Genomic DNA, 27,047 nt, shown 5'->3' on the forward strand with positions numbered 1-27,047 from the left:
GACATTTCTCCACATAAATCCATATAGATTGATTCGCCCAGCTCGAAATCCCCGTGCCGCGTCATACTCTTTTTGCAGATTTTCTTATGAGCCTTGCCAAAAGCGCAACTCTCGCAGAAAGTCTGATCATTTCTCACCTTTTTGGTTCCCTCGATGCTACCGGCCTTCAGCATTTCGTTGAGTCTCTGCTTGTTTACGTGTCCCAGCGACTCATGCAGTATTTGCAGCGTGCACGTGCCTACATTTGCTTCAGCTGTACACACCATGAAAAATAAAACACATATATCCTTATAGTACTTTACTCCCTCGGCAACGGTTTCGCCCGTTTTTGTCATCATTTCGACTTTGTCTCCTTCAAACATTACTTTTAGTCCCATTCCTATCGAAACATTTATTAATAAAATAAGTTTTTCTTAAAAGACGGCACATACAATACGTTATTTACACTTCCATCGATCCATTTTCCATTTACAAATCGCTTTATCCTTATTGATCCGACGCCCTCTACTTTTCGTGTTTCATTATTTCCCATCGTCACTTCTGCATTATCGATCGTTGTGAATGTGTCAAACCAATCACGGCGGAAGGTAATGTGCCTACTGGCGCCACTGTCGGTCAACCAAAGATCCTTAATACCGACAGTGTTGAGCTTCTCCTTGAGCTCGCAGGTGGCGTTCGCTTCCAGTCGTTCGATGCTCGCTCCAACGTCCATGGTCACGACAAACGCACCTGCAAAACCATAATTCGTGCTTGCTTGCGAATGTGTGTTTACTATTCCGGCGAAATTCGCTGACTGATGATTGCCCGCCCGATGACCTCTGTGGCTGCCTCTGCCTCGACCACGATCTCTGCCTCGTCTTTGTTGATGTTGTCGATTGTCCCCCTGCGGGCAGTTACGGGCGATGTGTCCTTTTCTCCGACAGCGATAGCACTCCCTGTCCGACGAATTTTGACGATGCGACTTTTCACTCGATGAAAACAAAGCACCAACCGACGTCCTTTCCACGTCCTCGTCTTGTTTCTTTCTTCGTTCTTCTTTGATAAGCCTCTCTTGCAGGTTATTCAAAGTTTGATTTGAGCTTGGTACGCTGTCCCAAGCAGTCACAAAGTATTCATATTCCTTCGGCAAGCCTCCGATGATTTTTGCCATCATAAATGCGTCGGACATCTTCTCGTTGATTTCACGCAATTGACTTCATATATTGAGCGTGCGCGTGATATACTGATTCATATCTTCGGATTCTTCTATCTTCACAGCGTGAAATCTTTGCAGAAGGCTCATCTTGTTAGCTTCGGATTTTTCTTCGTGTAGCGAACTTAATTTGGTCCAAATCTCTTTCGACGAGTCACAGATCAAAATTTGCTTTATTTGACTACTTGTCATTGTCGCTAACATGGCACTAGTGGCCCTTGCGTCGTTCGTTTTCCATTCTTTTAGCGCCTCGGTTTGTGTATTGTCTGGTTTTTCTTTCTCTCCGGTTGCGATTTCTTTAACTCCCATCGACACGAAAACTTGTTTCATCTGGAATTTCCATACTTGGAAATCCTTTCCGTCGAATTGCGAGATATACTTGATGCTCAGTCCGTCGGCCGTTTCACTCGCGTCAAAAGACTATTCAACAGTCACTTTCAAAAAAAACTTTTTGGCGGTCTGTCCGTCGACGCGCACTCACACACGTTTTTTAGCGTTTCACAAGTTGCTTCCTCTCTTCCTTTCATACACTGTTCATCCCTGGGCCCATAACCTATTGATAGGTTGTAACCAATTTTTGTTATTGAGGGTAAAACGATAGAAACGAGATAATTGGTTACCCTACGGCGCAGTAACTAACCTGAATAATTAGATAGAGAGAGAGGTAATAAGAGAGAAAGATACGATTGTTGGGCACCAGACGCACATGCGTCAAAAATAGATAATTAGAGAAAAAGGTAAAGGTAAAGGTAAAGGTAATAGATAAAGGTAAGGTCAGGTTCTACGACGGTTTTGCACAGTTTGCTCAGATAGACAAGATAATGGTAGAGGGGCGGGGTCGAATCCAATAGATAAAATAAGAAACAGGTGAAGCCGGAATAGTATCAAATATGTTAAGTAAGAAGCGATAAGTTTAATGACAAGCAAGTAGCTGAAGAGATTGAAATACAATTACGATAAATGCGATAATTAACAATATTTACAGCCAGAAAAAAGTTAAGCGAGAGATTTAACAAATAACGGAACGTTTTCCGAATAAGCGGGAAATATGCACAAGCTCGCGATACTATGATTCGAGGTAATAACTAATACGGTTCTATACTGAGTATGCAGAACGGAAAAGATATACGGTACTTAAATTAAGCATTAAGCAATAAACCATAAAATATGAGAAGCGATTATAAACACATGCGAAATACAACAATTGTAATAGTTATCACATTACCAGAATGATCAGAAATAGGCAGACAGGGAATTATGAATTACAAGGTAAATTCAAGCAACAGGTCAAGTAGAAAATTATCATAAAATATAGGTACTAACAGATAATACGTAGTCTCTAGTTTGTGGTAAGTGCGAGAGAAAGAGAGATAACATTCGGTACGATAAAAGGTAATTCAAGATAAGGCAAACAATATTCAAGATAATTAATATGCACCGTACGGCAAACCAAAGAGACTACGGACAACTACGATCAGCGATATTAGCGAAGAAAATAATGAAAAAGATGTTATGCGATACGGCATAATACTCCAATGTCAAATGAACGACGAGCGGGACCGCGCAGCGATATAAGATCGCTCCCGCGGTACACTCACTAAGATACGATAATCAACGGTAATAGGTAAAGAGACAGATATGAACTAATCAGAGAAAATATAACGAAATAGCAATGCTCAATAGCTAAGATAAAAATTGATCCTTCAACGGAACGCGCTGCTAGACAGCGATATTAGACATTCAAATATTCCAGAAGAGAAAGATAATAAAATAAAGCGATAGTCACTACAATGCGTAAGTAATAGTCAACCAGTCGCGAAGTTACTTGCAATAAGACAGAGAAAGGGACAAGATAAGAGATAAGAGAGAATAAGGTACGAGCCCAGGTGGCTCAAGCAGACCGACTGCAAGATAAAGAGAGAAAGAGATAAAGGCAGAGGTACGATATATTGCAAGTAATCTCGTGGCTTCACAAAATAGAAAAGGAACCTCACTTACGTAAAAGAAGATATAGCAGGTACTAGAGAATACGGTACAATAACGACAGTTAAATCGGCAGATAGCGATAATGGCACTGAATATTACGATAGCACGTCGTGGTTACTCAAAAACTGAACGTAGAGTGACGAGATGAGCGATGATCCTGATTTTCGTCGAGCTGCTGTCACGTGATTCTTCCTCAAATTTGCGGTATTCTAATTGGACCAGCAGGTCGCGTAGGTCTGTTCTACCGGTAGGCGGCGATAATCCCTCGCCGCTTGTTTTTCTTCTCCCTCGCCGACAGGTATCGAGGTATCGGGACGTCGGAAGGTGGTCAGAGATGTTTTCCTTCAGCTGTGCGGTATCGTTGGTGAGAGGGGAGGTCGTACTGCTCATGTGTTGCGATATTAAGGTGTGCGGCAATATTGCGTCACCGGTCTCCTGGACTTGCGACTGACTGTAACTCACTCCTTGCTTTACTGGTACTCCCCGTTGTAGCTATTTCGCCGGCGCTGCATCCCGGCCCTCGCTCATTGAAGCCCTCATGCCGGAACGATCTGGTGGTGATGGCCCTCAACCCGGATCCCCACACTAGATCCACCAGATCCACGTGGTCAGCATATCATTAGCCTATTCCACGCCGCAGTCCTTCGATAGGACGGTTCGTGAAGAGAAAACCGTCCTCTATTTGATAGACAACGACTTAGTAGATGTTAGGGTCGGTTCAGCTCCAGGCTGATAAGTATCGTCGACGGGAGGCTTTGTTGTGTTTTTGACGCACAGCCCTGTACGCCGCCTAACGATGCATCCGAGCGGTAGAAGCATTCATTCGTGGTTCGGCTCCTGGCCGATAAATCTTAAATAGTCGGAGGTACTGTTTGTGCATCACGCACGACCCTGTTCGACAACTAGATAGGCATCCATCGGGAGTGGTTTCAGCGGTATTCGTTTGTCTGTAGTCGGTGGTGGTCGATGTTGAGCTGATACGTGACCCCTGTCAGGCAGTGTCCTGGTATCTTGACGCGAAGGTCTCGTAGATGGTTCTCGTAGAGCGTTACAGAATTAGAAAATAGCATACAATTAGCTTAGTAAAGAGAATTCAACTTAAATATAATTATTCGTTCATTTTTGGAGTATTGGCCTCAGACGTGCTTTCTTTATTTTTAGCGATATCTGCACCTAGCGAAATGCGATAATTAAACAAAGTGACGGGGTACAAAATACCACGTCACAAGGTATACTATGGTATGTGCAGGGGCAGTGGAATAAATACATTGTAGGTATGATAGAGAACAGTACAAGTATATTTTTTCTATAGAGGTTATAGTGTTGTTACATAGATGGACGTTGGCAAGCGTGCCGAAAGAGAGATGCTCGAGAACTGTCGCTCGGTGCGCAACACGAATGATAAATCGAAGAGGAGATAATCAGTGCTCCTCTCACATTCACACATACACACCTCACACACATTTACGTACAATGAGTGCTACTGAACATATTTCAATAGGACTCTTTCACGATTTTTCTACCGAACCGACTGACCAAGGCCCTCCAAGAAAATGAAGATTCGTTCCAGAAGATGACGACAGCCAGTAAGGAGATGCGGTTGCATCTACGCTATTTTGGCGGACCGTACGGTCAACTTAAATTCGTATACGTATAATCTGAGTATCACATTCAAATATCCAGTGTCTTGTGGAAGTCTTACGTTCAAAAAACAAAAAAAAAAGATTGAAATTATGAATATTTTTCCAGTTATCGGTAAACCATCCTGTATACCTACTTAATCCTCCTGTTAATCCAACGTACGTTTTGTACCTTGCAATTGTAACTAGAATTAAGTCTTAAAATCTAAGAAAATGCTACTTCGAACACCACTAAGCAAGGATGGAGGGTTTCGAGCTGCGTTTGTGTCTTGTAACTCTAATGTGAACTCTACGATGAATTTTGAACGGGTTCAGTCAAGACTAGAGTACAAGGTCGACAGATAGCTGCGGTAGTATACATTCAGAGCCAAGGATCTGCGGTGTTGGGTTACTATCGCTCTAGGAATGCAAAACATAACTCGGTTTGAGTACAGTGTCACGTGCGGAGCGGTCTCGCACGCGACGACTTCAACCCTCTAAGTACTCGCAGAGGTTTATATTTATTTTCTATGTGGGTTAGGAGGTGAACGTCCTCTACAGGGCGTTCCTCGGGAATAGGGTTGGAGGATTTCAATTTATCGTACCAAATGTTTATGATGGAAAAGCCAAATTAAAATGTTTAATAAGTGAAGTGAACCAAACGCAGAGAATTCTTGAAACAAGGAAGCTTACAATTATCTTTGTCTTAATATTACTCACTTTCTCTCCCTCTCTTACGCTTCGCAGGTTCAGCTTCGAACTCGCCGAAGTGTACACGCCTTCACACTCACGCTTGCTTACAGACTACACAGCTCAATGGAGTTCGTGGCTTAACGTTTTGCACTTATTATTAGCTTCGTAAGACTTATACCGCGACGCGAGAAACCTTTCCGGCCGTGTGTAGGATTAGAGAACCATGCTCTAATCGTCGGTATCGAAAAAGGGCTTATAGCTCTATACGCGGTAGCTTAGAAGGAGCCGGGTTCCGCTGATGTCGATTTTACTCTGTCTCTAACGGGACTGCCTTCGCTCGCTCGTCCGACTCCCCTTGGAACGCCGGGCGGCGAGCGAGGTTTTCGCTGAATTTACAATTCGAGGTTTTCGCTAAATACACAATTTTGGAACAAAGGCTCGCCTCGCGACAGTCATCCTCGAAGCGCGTGATTTCGCGCTCGCCTCATCCCGGTGTTGATTACACCCGGGATCTGGCGGGCGCGAAGACGCTGACGTTGCTGGTCGTCCAACTACGCCGTTGCGCTCGGTTACTCCACGAACTGGTTATAATAAAATATTTTATATAGACTAACTAATATATTTATGCTATGCTTCCTTGTTTCTAAGGATAATAATAATTGACATAATCTGTGATATATTCTGAGTAAATATGCAGCGCTCGTGACATCAGCTCGGTCAAGTATGGAAAGCAAGGTTGAATATTACATGAGCTTTGTATTGAAAGAAATTCTCTCTTAAGAGCTAAGGTGAAGGTGAAGGTGTAAAATTATTTCATGAATATTCTTTAAAAAACAGTTTTATTGAGTACAATTTTTAGGGTACAGTTGACAATTACTTCACAACGATAGTACAATAATTCTATTCAACAGTATCATAACCAGGATGATATATTCGCCAGGAAAGCGGGACAGTTCTTGTAGACGCTTCTGCGCAGTAACACAAATCGTACACCCTCGCTATCCGAACAGTGTGATGATTTTGTAGCCAATTTTGAATTATCAAAACGTTTTGTGCTGCACAGATTGCGTTGGGTATTGTATGCACGTGACATCTTAGAGACACAGCTGAAGTCTTTTGCAAGGTTTGAAGCGACGGACAGTCAAAGTCCAGCATATCGATGATTTGAACTTTCAGGACAATTTTAAGCAACCAAGCTCGTTTTTCTTCTCCTTTTCAGACACGGTTTCAGCTTTGCACAGCCTGTCTTCAATGGTCCACTCAACTTCCTCAGACGGTATGGTTCCACAGCTCCTAGGTATACCGTGAAAATCGCGTTCTAACCAAGAATTTTGGCTTTTGTATTTGACGTCCAGTAAATCCCATTCGTAAGGTGGCTTGAAGAAACACATTGATGGAGATGCTTCCGAGTAGATTGAAATTATAGCCAATTCTTTCAATGTGAAGGTATTGTTGAAAGGTCTACGAAAGCCTTGTATGTCAACGATAAGCTCCATCTTTGAACTGTGCGAGATGGTGGGAACGAGTCAGCTTTTAAACCAACTTTTTCACCCCACCACTGAGCGGGTTGTATTCGACAATACAATCGTGAACAATCAAGCAGTACGCCGATGTTTCAGCGGGAAAGTTGGCTTTAGCTTCAAAGTCAAAACGGATGTCGACAGGTCCGTACTTCAAAGATTCGTTTTGTTTTGAACAGTCGATAACAAATAAGGGGACGTCTCGGAGGAATTCACTCTTTGTCAGCAACGGCTCGGCGTTCGTGTCGTAGTAGGTAGCGTGGAAGTTTGCGTACATCTCGTACAGGAGCGCGTACAGATTACGACTCATGTTGTGGTTCAGGTTACCGTACGGATAAGATTGAGAGTTTAAAAATAGCTTGACGTCCGTGATATTGCAATGATCAAAATGACTTGCGTTCTTGCCGGTCTTGTTCTTTCTACTTGTTTGGAAACCTAAAATGACGTACCGAGGTTTTTCAAGCTGAGTGGAAGTTTTCACAGTCCAAACGTGTTTTAATGTTGTGGGAAATAAGGGATATTCATACAATTCCCAACTGCGGAAGCTCATTGAAATAGGCGGATCTCTCTTATTGAAATTTAGTAGGTCAACTATTTTCTGATCCGCGAGTTTCAAATACGGTATGAGCCATTCCACTGCATTGATCGTGATTTTGAATTCCTCCTATTGAGTCTGCATGATTGCGTTGATGTCAGTTTTTGATCTCGTCAAAATTAACTCATGTTTAGCGATGACAACGATCTTGCGGTAGTCTTCCGCGAAACCCAATATCATGCTGAGCGGTATCAGTACGTCAAAATTACCCTCGGCATCGGTCAATTTTTTCTTCTATTCTACATCAAGCCATCCAGCATTCTCCGTCAGCCAAGTCTGACCAGGGTGCAGGGAAGCGTAACCCTTCATGAGACTTGTCAAGCCAACGTTCTTGCTTCTATCCATCTCAACTGCATTAATTTCGTAGCAAATTTCTTCAAACAGATGACAGAGCGCGTGGTTCACGAGCTGTGTGTTCACAGTAGCTGTACCATCAGGTTTGAGGAGTCGTCCATGGATATGTACCGAACTTTTGTTGGGTAATATGCATAAATCCTGATGCTGAACGGTGATTCGAATTTCATCGCTGTTGTTGAAAGTTGACGAGGCGTAAGGTTTGTGAGCGTGAATCTCGTAATGCGCAACGGATTCGTCAAAGACGACTGGTGTTTGAATGTTTAAGATTTCTTCCTCCATGGTACGTAGCAGATGATAAAACAGCAAAATCGGATTTTCAGTTGTCGGAAATTCCTCTTCCAAAAGGTGTCAGTTTCAGACCCAGAGCTATCAGGAACTCCACGTTTCGAGGTGTTAACGGTTCGAGAATCGATCGATGACTGACTTGATCAGGGCATGCCGACTTACTGATATACCTACTCTTTGACAGTCTGTTATAGACAATTCCCATCGTTTATTGCGATCTGATATGTAGTCTCACAGTAATAACTTCTCCAGGAAAATTAACCAGGTCTCCGTCTTGATCCACTAACCGGAGCTGAACGTGATCTATGATACTGACGGTGATCGAAAGGTAAATGACGTGCGACGGTACTATCACGATTTTATATCCTGGTGGGACAGTCGGGAAAAACTCGTGAATAGTGTTCACTTTGTGTCCATTGACGTAGGCGCCCGTTGTAATGCTGCACTAGACTCGCAACGCGTTGACCTTGAGTATAGTTACAGGCACGTCTGGTTCGTGAGTTTCATCAACCTCCAATACTCATGGTGTGACTCCCATAAGTTAAGCAATGAAATCATTCGGCTCAAAGTTAATCGTGTGGTTGCATGTGATTTCGCTGCGTAATGTATTATTGTTGGGTTTGATGACGAGCCTGATATCTGTATTTCTTAGCACGTTTTGAAGATACTTCTCTATGTCCTCAATTTCGTAGCTGCCGGTAGGTATGGTGATCACTTTATCAGCTACGTAAATTTTATTGTGACCAACATCAACGTTGGGAAAAGAACAATTCTACCAAGCCAAGAGCATAACTTTTATCACGAGCAAGTTCGATCGGTGGGAAATATTGTGCCTCGAGAGTCGAGGAGGTTCCCGAAATCGTTAACGTTGACAAATCATCCATGATTGCGAGTGGTAGACTGACTTTGATGAATCACGCACCATGTTTATATAGCTCACCACTTAGAAATTTCAGACACAAGTGTCCGCATTCAAATGTGTGATAATCCTGGAACCTTTCATGATTGTATTCAACACTACCAACGCCAAGGTATTTTATGAGGTCTGAGGTTGGTTGAAGGTTGCCGAAACTGTCAAAGTAATCGATATTATTGTCGCGTTTCTTGTATGCAACCCAGTGTGTTCCCGGACCGTCTTTGTCGTCAAGGTTGATTACAGCTGACTCGTTTTTTCGTGGACCGTTTTCGGGCATTTCGTTTCGCATGAAAAAACTGCGGAAATGCGGAACCTTAAAGATTTTTGCATATTTCAACAAGTCCCTATCAGTCGACGCTCGACGTGGTAGCATCGCATCTAGTTGTTTGAGAGACCGAGACCAAGACCTGTTTTGTACGGTTTCATATGAAGCCCTTTGCCCAACGCGATAGCTTCCATAGTTTTGTTGTGTCGTTTGCTCTCTCCCAGTTCTCGTTTAGCAGCACTCGCATCCTTCACAGCTTTTGCTATACTTGCCGCACCACCGGCTCACGCGCCTGTAGCACTAAGTCCAGCGAAAATAGGAATCAGAAACGGTAGAAAACCACCGACTTTTAAAGATACTGGTAGGACGCGAAGTGTTCGCACTTTACATTTACCACCCGCTTTTTTAACGGCGTTCTCAGCTCCCTTCAGCGCAGATTCGATAGCTACTTTTGCATCGTTGCTTGGAACCATAAAACGTACTGCAGCATTTATAATTTTTCTCAAGGTCACATTTTTCGATTTTCGAATTCCCATTCCGAGTTTTGATTTTACTTTTATTGTATTAGCTATTGCTCGAGCGGCTGCCTTCTCACCCAAATTTGCGTCCTTTGCGAGAACCCGTTTCCAAGCTTTCTCAGCCAACACCCTATCAGCCTCGTTTTTAGCTTCAAGATTTTCACGATTCTACGAGTAAGCAATGTCGTGGTCCTTGCAAGCTCCGTCGAGAAGATTGATTCCCGGATCACTCCGCGCGAGTCTCTTTGTTAATTTTGTACCAGGCCCACAGTACTGATAACCAGGTACATGAAATTCGACTGGAAGGCTGTTGATGATTTTATTCACCAGACCCTTGCCACGATGTTGCCGCCTGCTGCTTCGTTTACCTCTGTACGCGATCATGTTCGTGCGTTGACTGAAGAAAAGTGCTTTAAAACGGGATATTCATAGCAAATCCGATCAGACATGTCCGAGATGCGGTTTGAGAAACAATCTACTAAGCTTCCCGTGATGGATTTTGACAAACTTTCGGAGCAAAATGGCAAAAGGCACAAACGGCACGGTGAACTACTCCTGAATAGTGTACGTACAATATTCTGTGGACCGCCGAATTGTGGTAAAACTAATGCGTTGCTGACACTTATAACCCATCCCAACGGAATCAGATTTGAAAATATCTACATCTACTCAAAATCTCTCAACCAACCTAAAAACCACTTGTTGAAGCAATTGTTGGAGCATGTTGAAAATACGGAGTATTTTGCATTTACCTAGCGTGAGCAAGTGATTACACCGGTAGAAGCACGGTCCAACTCAATAATTATATTTGATGATGTAGCGTGCGAGAAGGAGGACAATATTAGAGCCTACTTTTGCATGGGTAGACATCACGACATTGACTGTTTCTATCTCTGTCAGACGTACGCGCGTAATCCCAAACATCTCGTGCGCGACAACGTAAACTTACTCGTGTTATTCAAACAAGACGATATGAACCTGAGACACGTATACAACGACCATGTAAACACCGATATGTCTCACACAGAGTTTAAAAGTGTGTGCTCTGCATGCTGGAGCGGTGAGAAGTACGGGTTTCTGGTGATCGACAAAGACAGAGAGCTCAACAAAGGACGATACAGGAGGGGATTCGATTCTTTTCTTAGCCTGGAAAAAAAATGAAATCAAACGTTTTCGAGCGCGACACGCAGTAGCGTTGCAGACTCAGTTGCGTCAACATGCAGAGCTCTGAAATTTCCAAGAAAAAAGATGTCCTACATCAGATCGCTCGAGCAAGTGCCGCGATCCGTCGAAAACACAGATTACTCAAGTCGGGCAAGGAATCTACGACGCAGAAATTGAGTGACGTTTTTAAACCAGTAGTGACTCCGTTGCAAGAACTGGTGAATGTTACAAAACATACTAAACCTGTAGAACAAGAGGTGGAAGAAATTAAAGAGGAAATAAAGCAGATGAAAAATGAAACAAAAAATGAAACTGTCTCAGAAATGGACGATTCCTTTGCTTCGACAGGAGATGAAACAATCGTAGAAACACCGGTCGAGAAAATCGAGGATGAGTATTTTGCACTGATGAGAGATGCGAAGACAAAAGGTGAATTGAATTGAAACGTGTACGGTGTACGCAACCTCTTAAACGGACTAATGATTGGTGATTCATTGATATCTTTTGAGAGTGACTACATTCGTATTGGCGATACGCTTTACCCGAAAACGAAGGGTTTGCTGGAACTTTTGTTCAAAAAGAAGCCTGACGGTTCTTCTGTGAGCGCAGGAGATCGGGAAAATTTCAAAAACAATGTCCTCGCAACGAACGCGCATAAAAAGTATTACTCATCCGATGGGGCTGTTCGAAACGACAACAATTACAAATTCAAAAATGTCATTGCCGAATAGATGGATTATTCCCCATCACCTCGCCGAAAGAGTAAAGGTCTACTTCCGCAAGCTATGATCACTCAACAAGGTGTTAAAACGGAAAACGTTTTCTGGGATGATCCAAACAAGCTAGCGGAGCGTCTTCGTTTACTCCTGGCATCTCAGGCAGCGTGAAATCCGAGTCTCAATAACGAAATAATCTCCATTATCGAAGAGCTACGCGAAGCAGGAATCATTTATTAAGCAGCTCCCATAGTTTTTGCATTCATTACCGAGATGGGCGTCGACGTGTTTGGACGGCATCTGGATAAAAACAGGGCTGCGAGCACTGGCGGTCCTCCGGGTGTCGGATTTCAAATAACAGCGAACGGGCATTACGATATACGGAACAAGAGACTGTGCAATGTCGGAGATCCCGCAGAGCCGAACAATGCTGTAACTTTAAAAATCTTAAGACGAAAATTCAACGTGCTGCAAAAACAAATCGACAACCTCGATCAAATGATCAAAGCTTTGGAGCTCACCACGGAGAAAGCCTTGGATACCTTCTACACAGACTTTAAAACAGGCAGAGACCTGTCGATTCGAAACGCTGATAACATTTCTCAATTGGACACCCGACTAAGAGCGTTGGAATATGAACGAGGAGAAGCAAGCACTGGTGACGGAACTGCATAAGCCTGCACACCGGAATTACCCCCGTCGACATGTAGACGTGCGCGGCATCGACGAGACCTGGCAAGCGGATCTTGTTGATATGACGTCATACCCTAGACAAAACAAAGGCTACAAGTACATGCCCACAGTCATTGATATTTTTTCAAAGTATGCGTGGGCTGTACCGATGAAGAGCAAGTCTGGAGATGATGTTACGAAGGCAATGGAATCTGTGCTTGTTCAAGGACGGGTGCCGAAAAATTTACACGTCGACAGAGGAACGGAATTTCACAACTCGAAATTTGAATCGCTTGTGACACGTTACGGAATCAAACTTTACTCCAAGTACAGTAATTTAAAGGCTTCGATCTGTGAACGTTTCAATCGCACGCTGAAAGGTGAAATGTGGACACAGTTCAGCATGCAAGGAAGCTACAACTGGCTCGATATCTCATCTGATTTGGTTCCGGCTTACAACAATGCCAAACACCGAAGCGTAAGAATGAAACCGTCGGATGTCACCGTTGCAAACGAAAGGCGGTTATTACGTCAGGCGTACGGAGGGCTTCGAGCGATACCCCCAATATCGGCAAAATTCAAATCCGGCGACAAAGTTCGAATCAGCAAATTCGAAAATGTCTTCGAGAAACGTTACACTCCCAATTGGACGACTGAAATATTCACGATAACTCGAGTGGAAAATACTCATCCTGTGACGTACAAGCTCAAAGACTACCGATATCAACCCATCGCTGGTGGCTTCTACGAACAAAAGCTCCTCAAGGTTGAACATCCGGATATCTATCTGGTGGAGAAGGTGCTCAAGAAGCGTGGAAGAAAAACATATGTTGAATCGTTAGGTTTTGACAATACACACAACAGTTGGATAAACAAATCAGACATGTAACATTTGAATAAATGAATTTTTTGTAAAAACGTTTGTGTGTCTTTATTTATTACCCGACGCATAACAAGTATGCATCTTTATTTTTTAGACAATCGACAGACATATGCATCGTTGTACAATTTTTTGTATTTCGAAGCGTTCTTATTCACTAACCTACATAATAATATTTTATACATCATGGTACAGTTATAAATTACAAAGCTAAGGTGCAGGCTTGTAGCCCCACGGAAGCATGTCATTTGTGTTTTGAAACACGATTCGCTTGTCGTCATTCCAGCTCAGTGCCACTTTCTGCTGTTCTACGGTGTATACCTCGTGCTTTCGACTTAATATCAAATGCTGATTTGTAGACAGATTTTCACGGTTCAAATCACATTTTAAATAATCGTTGAAAGTTATTTTTCTCAACGCTGTTCCTCTAACACCTTTGGCACATTTATTGTCTTTCTCATCTCCGAAGACTCGGAATGCGTACAATTTAGCTCTTAATCCTACAAATTATAGCATTATTTTTCCGTTATTCTCATCTTTCATCAAGCCGAGAACATTTTTGTTCGCTAAAGGCATTCCATAAACGTTGTCAAGCGGATAATCAGACGGATCGAATTTATGCAAGTCCTCCTTCATATGTTCATATATGTCGGGGACGGTAAAGTTGTAAATCAAACTGTTGGTATCCGTATACATTAATTTTGTTAGGTTGCCAAATTTCTGCTCAATATAATTATGATGAAAATCACATATATATGTTTCAGACCGATCCAGGATGGAGAAACCTGCATACAATGGTTTATTCAACTTGACTTTCGTCTTACTCATTTCGACGATAATCATCTCTTTGTCGAAAACGGTGCAGCTGTGAAAATTAGGTTTGGCTATAGTAGCTCTAGCACCGTATCTTCCATCCCATTTTGTGATCAGCCTGACATCTCTATACTTCCTAACATTTTCCATTGTTTTGCCAAGAACTGCGTTGTTCATCAGTTTGTAAAAATTTTTCACGAACTCGTTGTGAGATTTTTCCCGCAAATCGGTATTCAAATGTATGTATTTTCTGAGCCACGGGATTTGCCTGAATTTGAGAACTCTGTGAATTTGAACCAACTTTAGACTTAATTGTAAGCATTGTTTCAAAACGCTGTAGTGAACAACGTAGTTTTTCTTGGAAAGTAGCGTGGGCGTCAATTTCGGTTGCTTACTATTCGTGATCGGAGGTACATAGTGCTCCGGACACAGTGGTAAATCTTTATGAATTTCATGCAGTTCCTCAGGATATTCCAAATCCACCTCCAGCATGTAACGAAACTCCGCATCGTCCGAGATGGTAAGAACGTCGCATTGTCCGAAGTCTGATAACCATTCGAAGGAACTGTATGGCAGAGCAAAGCACATAGCAGCACCGTACAAATTATTAACGTCAAAGTACATGAGATAAGATTCTTCGACCTCGGGATCGAATTCCGCTCCCATGTATCTATAGTTGGCCTTTGCGTATCTGTTCGAGCACTGTGACACACCACCTCGAATACCTTTTCCGGTAAACATGACCATATCTATGTCGGTGAGAAGCTCGAGCTCGATGTCGGTACACTTTAACATCGCATCAAACGACAGACCGGGCGCGGTGTAATAATGTAACGGATTCAGGTTGTACATTGTCCAACAGCTCTGTCGAAAGTTTTGAAAAACGTCGGCTAGTAAAAACACGTCCGTCTGTAAATACAAGTCCGAATACTCTCCCAAAGTTTGAACGTTAAAAGTTTGCCAAACTTTACATGCATGTGCATAGTCGTCGTCTGATATATCCCGATAATTTAATTTTGAGTAAAATTGTTGTTTGGATGGTAGCCGTCTGTCCTCGAGCTTCTCCCAACTGTCTATGTATTCGTACGGGAACACTCCTTTCCTAGTCAATAACTGAAATTTATCTGAGCTACGATAAAATTTTTGTGTGATTGATTTTTGATCATCACCGAGATACGTTGCTAATTTCTCAAGACTACTGGGCATGAAACGGTACGAATCTATAAATCTAAACTTTATATCGGTCCCCTCGACATATTTTGTAAAAGAAATGTACTTTTCTTTGTTTACGGGTAGAAGCTCAATTGTGCCCCCGAATGATGTAGCCAGTGCTTTGATCAGAAAATGCGAATCGTAACCCCACAGATTGTGGAGTATCACTGGGATAGTGTGCGAATTTTGGTAATTTAGATTGCAACCTCGATGAGCAGCACCACGGTACTTTCCCGTGAAATGGCAGTGATCACGATGTTTTACGTCTGTGGGTGTGAACGGTTTTTCACAAATGTGACACACTGTTGTTGAACGAAATTCGTTGATTTGATTGAAATTGAGCGGTTCCATCGGTACAACAGTTTTGAAATAAACTTCTAACGAATGTGCCAATTCCGCTAACTCAATCACAAACCATTGAACGCAAATCTCTCCACGATTAATTTTGAATTTTGAAAGCGAATCGTCAAACGCACAATGTAGATAGTAAGCCATACTATACGGGAGATGCTTCTGATAAATTGCTCTTGTACCCATCTGTTTGAGCGTAGGTTCCAGTAAACATTCCAGATCCGCGTCAATGCAGAATGGAACGGTTTCTTTGTGCTTGAAATTTTTGAATTTCAGTATCTTTTCCTCCTCTGTAGGTAGAATAACTTTGATTTTGTTTAAATTCATGCAATCTACATTGTGCTTTGTCAAACATCTTTCAGATTGAAAGTGAGTCAAACATCTATCGCACAACCAAGTACGACCATTACGTTTAGAAATTTGAGAACTTGTTAATCGAGACAGATTTCGAATACAAATAAAATGAAAGATTCTATTTTTTTCATAATTATCCATATCAACATCATCGTCATCGTCAGTGATTTCAGTTTCTATCGCTAAAAGATGAATTACAGGTTTTTCAGACTTGTTTCGGCTCAAATAAATGGGTACAATTTCACTGCGCTTTTGTTTTTCCGTACTATCTATACCATGAACGTTGATTGAAAGTTTGTTAAGTTTCTCAAATTTTGGAATCTGGTCTAAAGACATTGGAAAAAGCAAACCTTCGTATTGTAGCACTCAGCTGAAGCACGGATATGAAGTAATTTTACTGGGATTGTTGTTGTCGGCTGGGAACAGAGCTGCGGTGACCGACCAAATAAAGCAATACGAATCGCTGTTACGGATGTTGACGACAGCCTTCTTATCTTGAATACCTTTGGGTTGTGGTGTGTATGTAAAGACACCGCCTCGTAGTGACACGTACTTGTTAACATTGACGGTAAGATTTATAATTTCAAGTAACGACCAGCCTGAATCCTTTTCCTGGAAATCTTCCAGCTTTTTCAACAAACGCTCCGTCGCGTTTTCGATGAACCATTCGTTGATATCCGTTGTCTGGAGGATGATTTCATCACTCGTATTGAAAAATTTGATCTCTTCCACCGTGCGATCATCTTTTCTAACTACAAATTCACAAGCCTGGATAACGTTGGCTTTCAAGCTCCTGTCTTTCTTCAAAGCGTTTTCTAGTCTTGTCACAGCTAGTACCTTTGCGTCTTGTAGAAATCTCTCCACATCTTTATGCTTCAAATTGACGATGGATCCAGTTCGAATTCTCCCTTCAAAAGTTGATTCTAAATCTTCCCAGTGAACTCGATCGCTTCTTCTTACTTTCCGCGTACCTCCACCCGTTTTCTGAAGACGTTTGAATTTTTCCGCGAGCGCTTTCAAGAGTCCGATCGTTGTGATAATTCTCGTCTTTTCTCCAATCGATAAAGCCTTTCGCAAAATTTTGTTCAGAAGGCGTATATTTTGACTTCCGAAACTTATCCATTTTTTAATTTCTGCTGTTGATGATGATTTGTCGCCGATTCCATAATATCGATCAATCTCAAACACTTCGCGGATTCCATCTTGAGTTTTTACCTCACGTATACTTGACAAGTTGAGACTTTACGGTCGTTTGCATTGATGAGCGTCCTTTTTATAGGGCAGCTGTACGTATGTTTGTGTATGCGCACGCACCTTCTAACATTCTTAGAGCGATAGTAACCCAACACCGCAGATCCATGGCTCTGAATGTACCGCGGCTATCGGTCGACCTTGCACTCTGGTCTTGACTGAACCCGTTCAAAATTTATTGTTGAGTTTAGTTGACAGTTACAAGCCAAAAAAACGTCACGTGATTGATATCAAACTGGCATCCGATTAAGTGAAAAACAAGTCTCAGAACCATAATTTTGGAATGTCGCGTGGTTGATAACGTGGGAAAGGAATGTGGGGTGGTTGATGTTACACATCAGCAGTCCTACCGTGGGAAAAGAATTCGGAGTGGTTGATGTTACACATCAACAGTCCTATCGTGGAAAAAGAATGCGGGACGGGTAACTGACATCCAGGTCGGTAAAAAAGTTCACGCCCCTGCTGCGCCCTCTACCGTTGGCAGGCGAGCACCACATAGAGACTCTGACCTTTGGTCGGTAAAACAGCACGATTTTGACCTTCTACCGTTAAGAATTGTCGGTAAGGCAGTGCGATTTTCACCGTCGACCGATACAACTGTCGGTAAGGTTGCACGTTTTGACCTCAAGTCGGCACGGCAGAGCACGTTTTATCTGACGAGAGTGGGGATAGCTTTCAAGGGTTTGCGTCCAAGATGCGCGGAGCGGCTCGGTCGGTAAAGAAGGTGTTTGTACTCAGAACTCTCCTTGCTATACTACTGAAACTCTTGTAGGTTTGGTTAGTTTCAGTTTTGATGATGGGCGGCTCCATATTCCACGAATGATTGCCAATGCCCCAGGGCTCACGGTGACAACGGTTTCTCCGGAATCGTCTGAATCTTCTGGTTCGACCGAGGTTCCAGCTTCTGGTTCTGTATCCTCATGTCGAGTTTGAATCTTGGCTCGGAGCGTATTGAAACGATCTTCGATCTCTAGCTTTTTCATCAGCAATTCCTCCAGCTCTAATTCGTCCTTCATGGATGTAGATGCCGGGCTCAAGTTCCTTGCATCACTCATTTCGTCGAGATTGTTGACTAAGTTTTAGTCGCAGGTCAGATTTAGGTCCAACAGTTCGGTATCATCGTCTGATACTTCCGCGTCGCTAATTAATTCAGTCATTAAACCGATTTCTAGTGACGTATTGTTTGCACAAATTTCCTCATTCTGCAATGGGTTCAACTCGGTAGTTGCAACGGGTACGTCGGTTTTATCTAATGCTTTCATTTGTTCGATATTTATTTTGATTTTCTTTACCTCATCCGTGCCCTCAGCAGCGGTAATCTGAGGATTGATTACGGCTGGGCCTGTCCGTTTCCCGAACGCGCTGGACAGTCTTCATTTACGTGGCCTATGGTACGGCAGATATAACATACGATCTGACGCTTAGCCATGCAGATGCGTGCGGTGTGTCCAATTACACCACAGTTATAACAGAGTGTTTTAGTGGGGTCCGGAACAAATCGGGTCGGCGTGGTGCTCGGTTGGGCATCGGCGCTAGGTATCGCGGTTTGGTTTTTCTTACCAAATTGCGAGAGGTTATTTTTAAGTCTTTGTTTTGCCAGTGATTTAGAATTATTCGACGAATTATTTGTACGCGCGGGTTTCTTTTGCATAGTGCACAAGTCAGTGGGTTGTTCGTCGCTGTCCGAGCTTAGGTTTAATTGCGTATTTATATCATCGTCGTCAGACTCGTCTCGCAGACATTTTAATTCTGACTTAGACGACTAACCGCGTGGTTCCCTTTTCGCGTCTAACGATCGACGGTAGACGTAACTTCGCTCGTTTATGTAATGCAGAAATTGGTCATAGCTATTAATTTGTAGATTCAGAATTTCGAAGGTTAATCGCGGATTGAATTTAACGTGGATCTGTTTTAGCTGTTCCCGGAAAGATGGAGGATGTCACATTCTTTCGAAGATAAGTCGCGCGCGGCATGCAAATTCGATTAAAGATTCACTTTTCTCGAAATTTAAATTGCGTACTTCGAGCAAAAGATCGGCATCTTCCTTCCTTACTCCCTACTGATAACGAAAGGCACGCGTAAAGTCTTTCCAACTACGCCAGTATTGTCGATTTAGTAAATACCATGCTCTATAGGGGCCTTCGAAAACATTTGACAAACAGGGGATAAACGCGTCTTTACGTAACCCACTTACGGCCAATTGATCTTTGAGAATTAACAAAAATTGCTCGGGATCCTTCTCCGTTTTAGGATATGAGATTTTCCAGTTACTGACAATTCGACCAATTTTCATCGCGAAGTCAAGTTCTCATTCATTTGCTAGCAGTGGTGAATTAATTCTGTTCCCACCGAATCTGTTAGTCGGGATAGTGTTGTACCTTTCCTGCGAACGGCGGTATCGTCTGTTGTTAGTCGCGTCTTCGTCACTGTCGCTCGACTCACCATTCGACCACGAGAGGGCCCCCCTCCTAGTTATATTTGAGAATTATTCGTATCTTTGAGATGAAAACCTATTTTGCGTTGGTTGGCTTTCGTTTTGAAACATTCGTAAGTACTCCTCTCTAGTCACGAAAGTTTCTTTCGATAGTTCCTCACCTTCGGGTGTTCGGTGATTCACTGTTAATTTCACCCGATTATTTTGAAATTCTCTTACTTGTCGATCAAATTGGGTTATATTCGGATTTATTATACTCGATTCTCGAGTCGAATTTGACAAACGAACATTTTGATTACTCGATCTATCTTCATTATGAAAATGAACCCAACGAAAACCTCTATCACCGACATTTTGAATTAAATTATCACGTTGCCTGGTGTCAGACGTCCTGGGCAGCTCAAGATTAATTAAAGTATTCAACGATCTAGCGTCTACCATATTTTCTCTTATAATTTCCCCGTTTCAGTTTAAATTTCCTCCTTGTCCGATTTCAGACGATCGGAACAATTCGGTGTCCGTTGAATGGTTCGACAAATGCGCGAAACTATTTTGATTTCTATTAACATCACTATTTTCTTCACTATCAGAAGTATGATTGATATAGGCCGCACTGATGTCGGCCGCCCCGCCCCCCCTTTCAGACGTATGGTTGAGACGTGGCGGGTTTTCAACCCTATTCAGTGCGAAAAATTTATTCCATTTTTCTTTCATATCATTTAATTCTCCCTCGAGTGTCGTGACTTGCGTATTTTCCATCTCGATTGCGTCTAATCTTTTAATTACTAAATTTAACATTTATTCTATTAGGGAATGTCGTGGTAAATCATACAGACTCGGCGTCGCTGGTCGTGACCCCCCACCCCTTCCCGGCAATTTCCGCGAAGCAGTCGTAAAGGGAACACTCAAAGATTCGTTATTTATAATAGCGCTTTGGGTAGTGAGAAGTCTCTCTGTCCCCGCACCTACAGCAAGCGTCGTGTGGACGGACTCACTCGAAATAGCTCCGCTCGCCGTATCCCCACCAAAAGGCGTAGGGAGCGTCTCATTGCGCGACATATTTTTATTTTGTACGTTCGAATTTTTTGACAAATTTTCACTTAATGTTTTTGTTTGCAACCTGGTTTTACCTTTGGGTGGTGTGATAAACATAGCCGCTAATAAATTTTAATTTGACTAATTGCACTCTTTGATCTCGCCAAAACTAATTCACAAATTTTCAATTTGAATTTTATTCTGTATGACTATCTCCAATGATTATTAATTTAAAACCTTCTATAATGGAACCAATGGCTCTGGAGTCTTAAATTAGACCGAATAAAGCTGGCGATAATATACACTGTAATAATACAATAGTATGGACACAATATAAATACTAGTAATATTATATAGCAGAAATAACAAAACAATATAAGCGTAATATACGAATATCGGTTACTCAGTACAGAAAGACAGAAATATAATAGAGTATAGCAAGCTATTTGACAGAGAGAGATAGACTGTCGCTGAATATAGACAATAGGCCTTTTGATCATGTGATGCGCGCAAGCGCAGCCGCCATGCTGAATTGGCGGTAATAACAAAAGTTTCGTACTGTTTTGTCCAACAATGGCTGGGAATGGAATAATATCTCCTCATTCAAATGAATTATTAGAAAAAACTATTGATGGTGCTTCACTAGTTTACAGCTCTGTGCAAGCACACAGTTGTGAACAATTAAGAAGGTGGTTGAAATGCCATGGGCGATCACAGCAAGGAAAAAAAAGTGTCCTGATTGAGAGGTTAAGTATCAATACTTGTTTACACTGTTGTAAAAAATTAATGGAAATAAATAACAATAATAATTTTCGTTAATTAATGATATCAATCAACTATTAGTATTTGCAATAACATCTCAGTTAACAAATAATGACTATTATAATTAATAAAATAAATAATTAAATATTTTGATGATCAACATGACATTTTGAAATCAGTTTAAATTTTAAAGACAACATTACTTTTCAATTCTAAATAAATAAATTAATAAATAAAAAAAAGGTAATGTTGACAAAATTTATACAAAGATATTTAAATTTTGTAAATGTGTAATTTTTTTTTTATTTGTCAATATATCATTTGTTATAATTTTATTGCTTAAAGTTCTTTAATTTCTGCTAGATTTCAGTCATTAATTTTGAATCATGTACTGTAGTATTATATATGACAAAAAATTATGCAATAACAGTTGATATGTATGTATACTAAAAGAAATCCATTTTTCAGGGTGAAAAATGCATTACACAATAACATACCCGTTGATCCTAATGTCGACAAGGGGAAGTGGCTGGATATTCTACAGAAATGTGATCCGAATAAAAACGTACCACAAATTCAAACAACTAATTACCCTCAAATTTGGCAACCATTTCCCACACAAGATGTGCCCAAGAATTTTAACTATGGTTCCATATATCATTATTTAGTTACGTCATGTATTGATGAAGGTAGCAATGACAGTGATAATGAAAATTTTGGTAGCAACAACTGTCCTAAAGATGATTTTAGTACTTCCAAGTCACTAAAACGAGGAAAATTGTACGTTGAGAGCGGCCACGTTTTTGATATTTTTAACGGTGTTACTGCGAATAAAATGTTCTGTATGAAGTGCAAAGTCCACGCATCTTATAAAATAAAAGAAATTCATAGCGTTTCTGTGATGATAGATCCTTTGAATGCTCGAATTATTCACGGTACTTGTGATTGTAAAGCTTCAAGTATGGGTCGCTGCTCGCATGTTGCTGCGTTATTATATATCTTATTAAATTTTGTGGATGATACTGACGAAGATAGTTTACCTTGCACGAGCAAATTATGCACCTGGAATCAAGGTCGAAAAAAAAAGAAGCACATAAGGCTGATGAAATGCAGTATAAAAATAAAATTGATATCACAAAACGTAGATCATATGATCCTGGCAGAAGTTTATCCAAGCCGGTAGACAAGCAAAAAATTAATTGTTTATTGTCTGATTTACAATCTATAAATGCAAATCAGAAAGTTCCTTCAATGTGGCAACTGATATTACAACCACAATATGATGATTACGACCTGGATAAACCAAGAAAAAGTCACTTAAAAACATTGGTTTATAGATTAACTACTAATGTGTATAATAATAACTATGGACCTATTGACATAACATCGGGAGTTCAAGGTGAAAATGATAAATGGTGGCAATTTCGCAAAATATTAATTACAGCTTCCAAAATTAAACTATTTAGTCCAGAGAAAACAAAAGATCAAATCTTTAACCTAGTCAATTCTCATTTGTGGACTAATAAAAAAATCATGACTGCAGCTATTCACTATGGCCAAGTACATGAAGAAATTGCGCGTCAGAAGTATAAGAATTTCACTTCCAAAAAATTTTCTTATATAGTTGAAGATTCTGGCCTATGGGTCAATTCCAAGTTTCCAGGCTTAGGAGCATCACCTGATGGCTTAGTAACGGATACTTTGAAGAAAACAAAAGGCGTGTTGGAAATTAAATGTCCAAAAATATTGGAAAAATTTAAGCCAGCTGATTTACATGTACTAACGCCACAGCAACGTAATTCATTCTGCTGTACTTCAGTCAATAATACTACGATGAAGTTAGGACGAACCCACCAGTATTATTATCAAGTACAAACTCAAATGGCGATCACAGAAAGATCGTGGTGTGATTTCGTGATTTGGACTCCACAGGGTTATCCCGTAGAAAAAATCTTTTACGATAAAAACTTCATTGAGCCGATACTTGAACATGTTAGTGCTTTTCATCAAAATATTTTGGCTCCTGAATATTTTGAAATGAGGATCCCACGGCGATTAATACCCTTTGACTTATCTACATGAATTACATCTTATGCCAAAGCATTTTAAAGAAGATACATATACATATATTGTTTTTATTATTTATTATCTCTTATTACATAGAAAAAAAGTACATAATTGTTACAAAATATATTAAATAAGTAAAGTATATTTTTGCAATAATATGGTTACATAATAATTACAAAGTTCTTTATAAAAATAGATTATCTATTTAGTGCACGAACGAAATAGATTAATATTGTTATTAAACTAATTAAAAAGTTTATAAAATACGAATTAATAAGTTCATAAAATTATTTCTATTTACAATTTTTTTTTCCTTTACTTTTTACGATATAATGGTCCTACTCTTCTTCATCGAAAACTAAAGGTGTTTGAAAATTAACTAAACATGCACAGACAAATATAATTTGTGACATTAAAGTACGCATATTTAATGGCAAAACTGTTTGAAGAAGTCGGAATTTTTTTATACGCCCAATAACATGCTCAACATATATGCGTTGTTTTGCAATTTTTTTTGTTAACATCTCCTCTTGTGGAGTTAAACGATCGCGTCCATTCAAAAATGGAGGAATATTCAAATGTGCTTGCTTTGCTTCAACTATATCGTGAACGGTGAAACCTCGATCTGCAAGTACCACATCTCCAGGTTGCAACAAGTCTGCAATTTTGGATCGCTTAAATATTTCAGGATCTGATATTGAACCCTCGAATACATCAGATACAAAACTAATGCAACCATTTGGAGTGCAGCCAATCAATACTTTAAAAGTCGTATGAGCTTTATAACTTGAATATAAATTACCTTGGTGTTCAAAATTCGTTGGCGATTGACAAAAAAACTCGGCACAATCAACAATAACTCGAATGTTTTTTATAGACCTAAATATTTTTGGTAATGTTTCAGCTTTCGTTTTCCTAGATGGAAACATAAATGGCTTTAATTCAGTAGTAAATTCATTATGCAAAAAATAAATCCAAGTTGTACATATTTTTGAGACAAACCCTGTAGAAACATCGAACTTGTAAGCTAAATCTTCTATTAAATATCCCATGCGTAATCTTAATAACACCAGAATTAACTGTTGCATTGATGTCAACTTGTATTTATTACTATTTTCGGAAGATTTATTTTTTGTCTCTCGATTACCCCAATATTCTAAGTTGTCACAAGCTGGACTCAAAAATCTATGCAAAGCTAGAATTTGCTCAAAATTCAGACTTGTATAAAATATACATTTGTTTTCATCAATGCGTATAGCATTTACAAACTTTTCCACAGCTGAATTTTTTTGCAACTTCACCTGAACACTTTTATTACGCATCTTTATACTGTCGGTTTGAATTTCTATCGTTGTAAATTTGTTAGTTCCCTCACAGTTAGTTTCTTCCTCCAGTATTCTCATCTCTGCTGATTGATCTGGTAATATTTGTTGAATAAAACAAGCAGTATCATCAGGAACATTGAAAATCTCTTCATGGGCCGTAGATTTCTACAATAAAAGAAAAAAGTTTTTTTATTTAAATCTATACGATTTTATTATTATAATATTTATACTCAACCTGCGCAACCGTCGAAATGTTGTTTATTTTCGTTTTTTCTGATTCATTCTCTCCTTCCATATCAGCTCTTTTATATTTTTCAAATAGGCTGGTTCTAACTTTGACTACCTATGAATTATTTTGAGGTTATAACTCCGAAAATCATATTGTTGTATAAATAATCATGCATTACCTTATCGATTGATTTATTAATTTGTTGAAATTCTTGGTAGCTTAAAGGATCAGGATTCTTCTCAGTTGGACCACTTTCTCCATGAAAATGTAGTGAATAAATATAAGTATCCTTAGTCACATCATCGATTGATCTAAAACCTCTGTCACTTCGGCCACATTTTTTTACCCACAATTCACATTTTGTACATTTTGCACATGCTTTAATATGTAATTTGCTTGAGGATTTGATAATTTTTTTGCGATACTCTAGACAAGGCTTTGGAAAATTTATAAAATAATATGTATTGCCTTTGAATGATTTATACCGTGTGTCACTTCTACATACTCCATAACAACACCGTTTTGTTATTCCTTTTCGTACAGATAACATGATTACAATCAGTTGCAAAAATTTATTTCTCAATAGTGACACTTATTACTTTAATTTTTTTTCCTGTTTTTATATTAATATACCTTAATTAATATTTATTTGCTTTTATTTTCTAGACGCGGGCACTTTAACATGCTTGTTTACAAAAAACAGTACGAAAAACATGGCTGATCTTGACGCATGCGCACAAAAAAAAAATTTTGATGAAAAGGCCTATGTAAAAGAAGAGAGAGTATTCGAGCGTAACGCAGCCTCATAGAAATTAATCCGTTTCAAGTTCACGACAGAAGGTAAACATGCGGCTGTACACTCGCTACAGTCTACGTTAGTCGAACTTTCTCGAACAGTATATACGTTATTTCAAATTTTATTTTCTATTATTTGATAATTTACTTTATGTACAATTTAACATTAATTTCCACGTGTGCCCCACATTGGGCGCCAAATAAGACGGCGTACTTTTACAAAGACAATTTGACGAATATTAAATAAAAATATACACCACCTGCCGCGGCCGTGGTCCGTCGGCTGACAGGGCTCTAGGCTAATTAATTAATTAATTCCATAAATTCGTTGGGCGCCAATTGGTTTGAGGAACCAATACCTAAATTTCCTTTTATAAATTTACCATTAATAAATAAATAATTGAATGAGGAATTCGGCTAGCTCGATTATTAAAATAGAAGAGACAACCCAAGGAGGAGACGTGGAGGACCAAAAGTAATTACAAGACAATAGAAAAGCGTATAGGCGAAGATATATAAATTTATTTACTTACTACTTGTCGATATACTAGATCACGTTACCCTTCTTAAATGGCAAACTTAGTTTAGTCGACAACAGACGGTCGAAGTTCTATTACACAGAACAGTTAGATTTGACAAATCGTAGTTTACACGACCGAGACTCCTCGAGGACTGCTCACAACTGGAGTGTGTTTATTATTCGCAGCTGATCTGCGCCGATCTAGCGTCTTCGCTTTGCTGCCAGTCTGCTACAACGTGTGCAGGCAGAGGTGCTTATTTCGCGGTCAAACACAGTGTGAGTCTTTCCTCGTGGAGCGTGATACCTGGTCTAATCTATAGGTTGACAATACAGAGGACGATTAAGTTTATACTAATTTTCTACCTACAGGGTTAGTGTCGATTATCAAGGTTTGGGAGTTGATTGAGTTCTCGAGGAGTCAATTCGAGTTTTGACATCGAGGAAGAATTTTATTTTCCTGTCACACCATTTAATTCGTTCGTTGTGGGTTTACTGGGTTTAGTTTCATTCTTCTCAGATCT

The 27,047-nt window shown here is 40.3% G+C and overlaps 1 protein-coding gene across 1 annotated transcript; it reads right to left on the reverse strand.

The window, feature by feature from the left end:
• Nucleotides 1–5,828: 5,828 nt before the first annotated feature.
• On the reverse strand, nucleotides 5,829–25,400 carry LOC124294436. Its single transcript, XM_046739425.1, has 4 exons — nucleotides 25,390–25,400; nucleotides 25,218–25,325; nucleotides 23,977–25,147; nucleotides 5,829–5,839 (listed from the first exon to the last, which is right to left on the reverse strand). Exons 2-3 carry the CDS (start codon nucleotides 25,275–25,277, stop codon nucleotides 23,996–23,998), a joined length of 1,212 nt encoding a protein of 403 aa, XP_046595381.1. The 5' UTR covers nucleotides 25,278–25,325; nucleotides 25,390–25,400; the 3' UTR covers nucleotides 5,829–5,839; nucleotides 23,977–23,995.
• Between the last annotated feature and the right edge of the window lie 1,647 nt (nucleotides 25,401–27,047).

The sequence above is a fragment of the Neodiprion lecontei genome, chromosome 5 (genome assembly GCF_021901455.1).
Source record: "Neodiprion lecontei isolate iyNeoLeco1 chromosome 5, iyNeoLeco1.1, whole genome shotgun sequence".
Lineage (NCBI taxonomy): Eukaryota > Metazoa > Arthropoda > Insecta > Hymenoptera > Diprionidae > Neodiprion > Neodiprion lecontei.

Excerpts from the sequence above, each read along its gene's own strand:
- LOC124294436 (XM_046739425.1), bottom strand. The coding sequence starts at position 25,277 with ATGGAAGGAGAGAATGAATCAGAAAAAACGAAAATAAACAACATTTCG. Across the intron at positions 25,148-25,217 it reads ACATTTCGACGGTTGCGCAG|AAATCTACGGCCCATGAAGA; the intron begins GTTGAGTATAAA and ends CTTTTATTGTAG.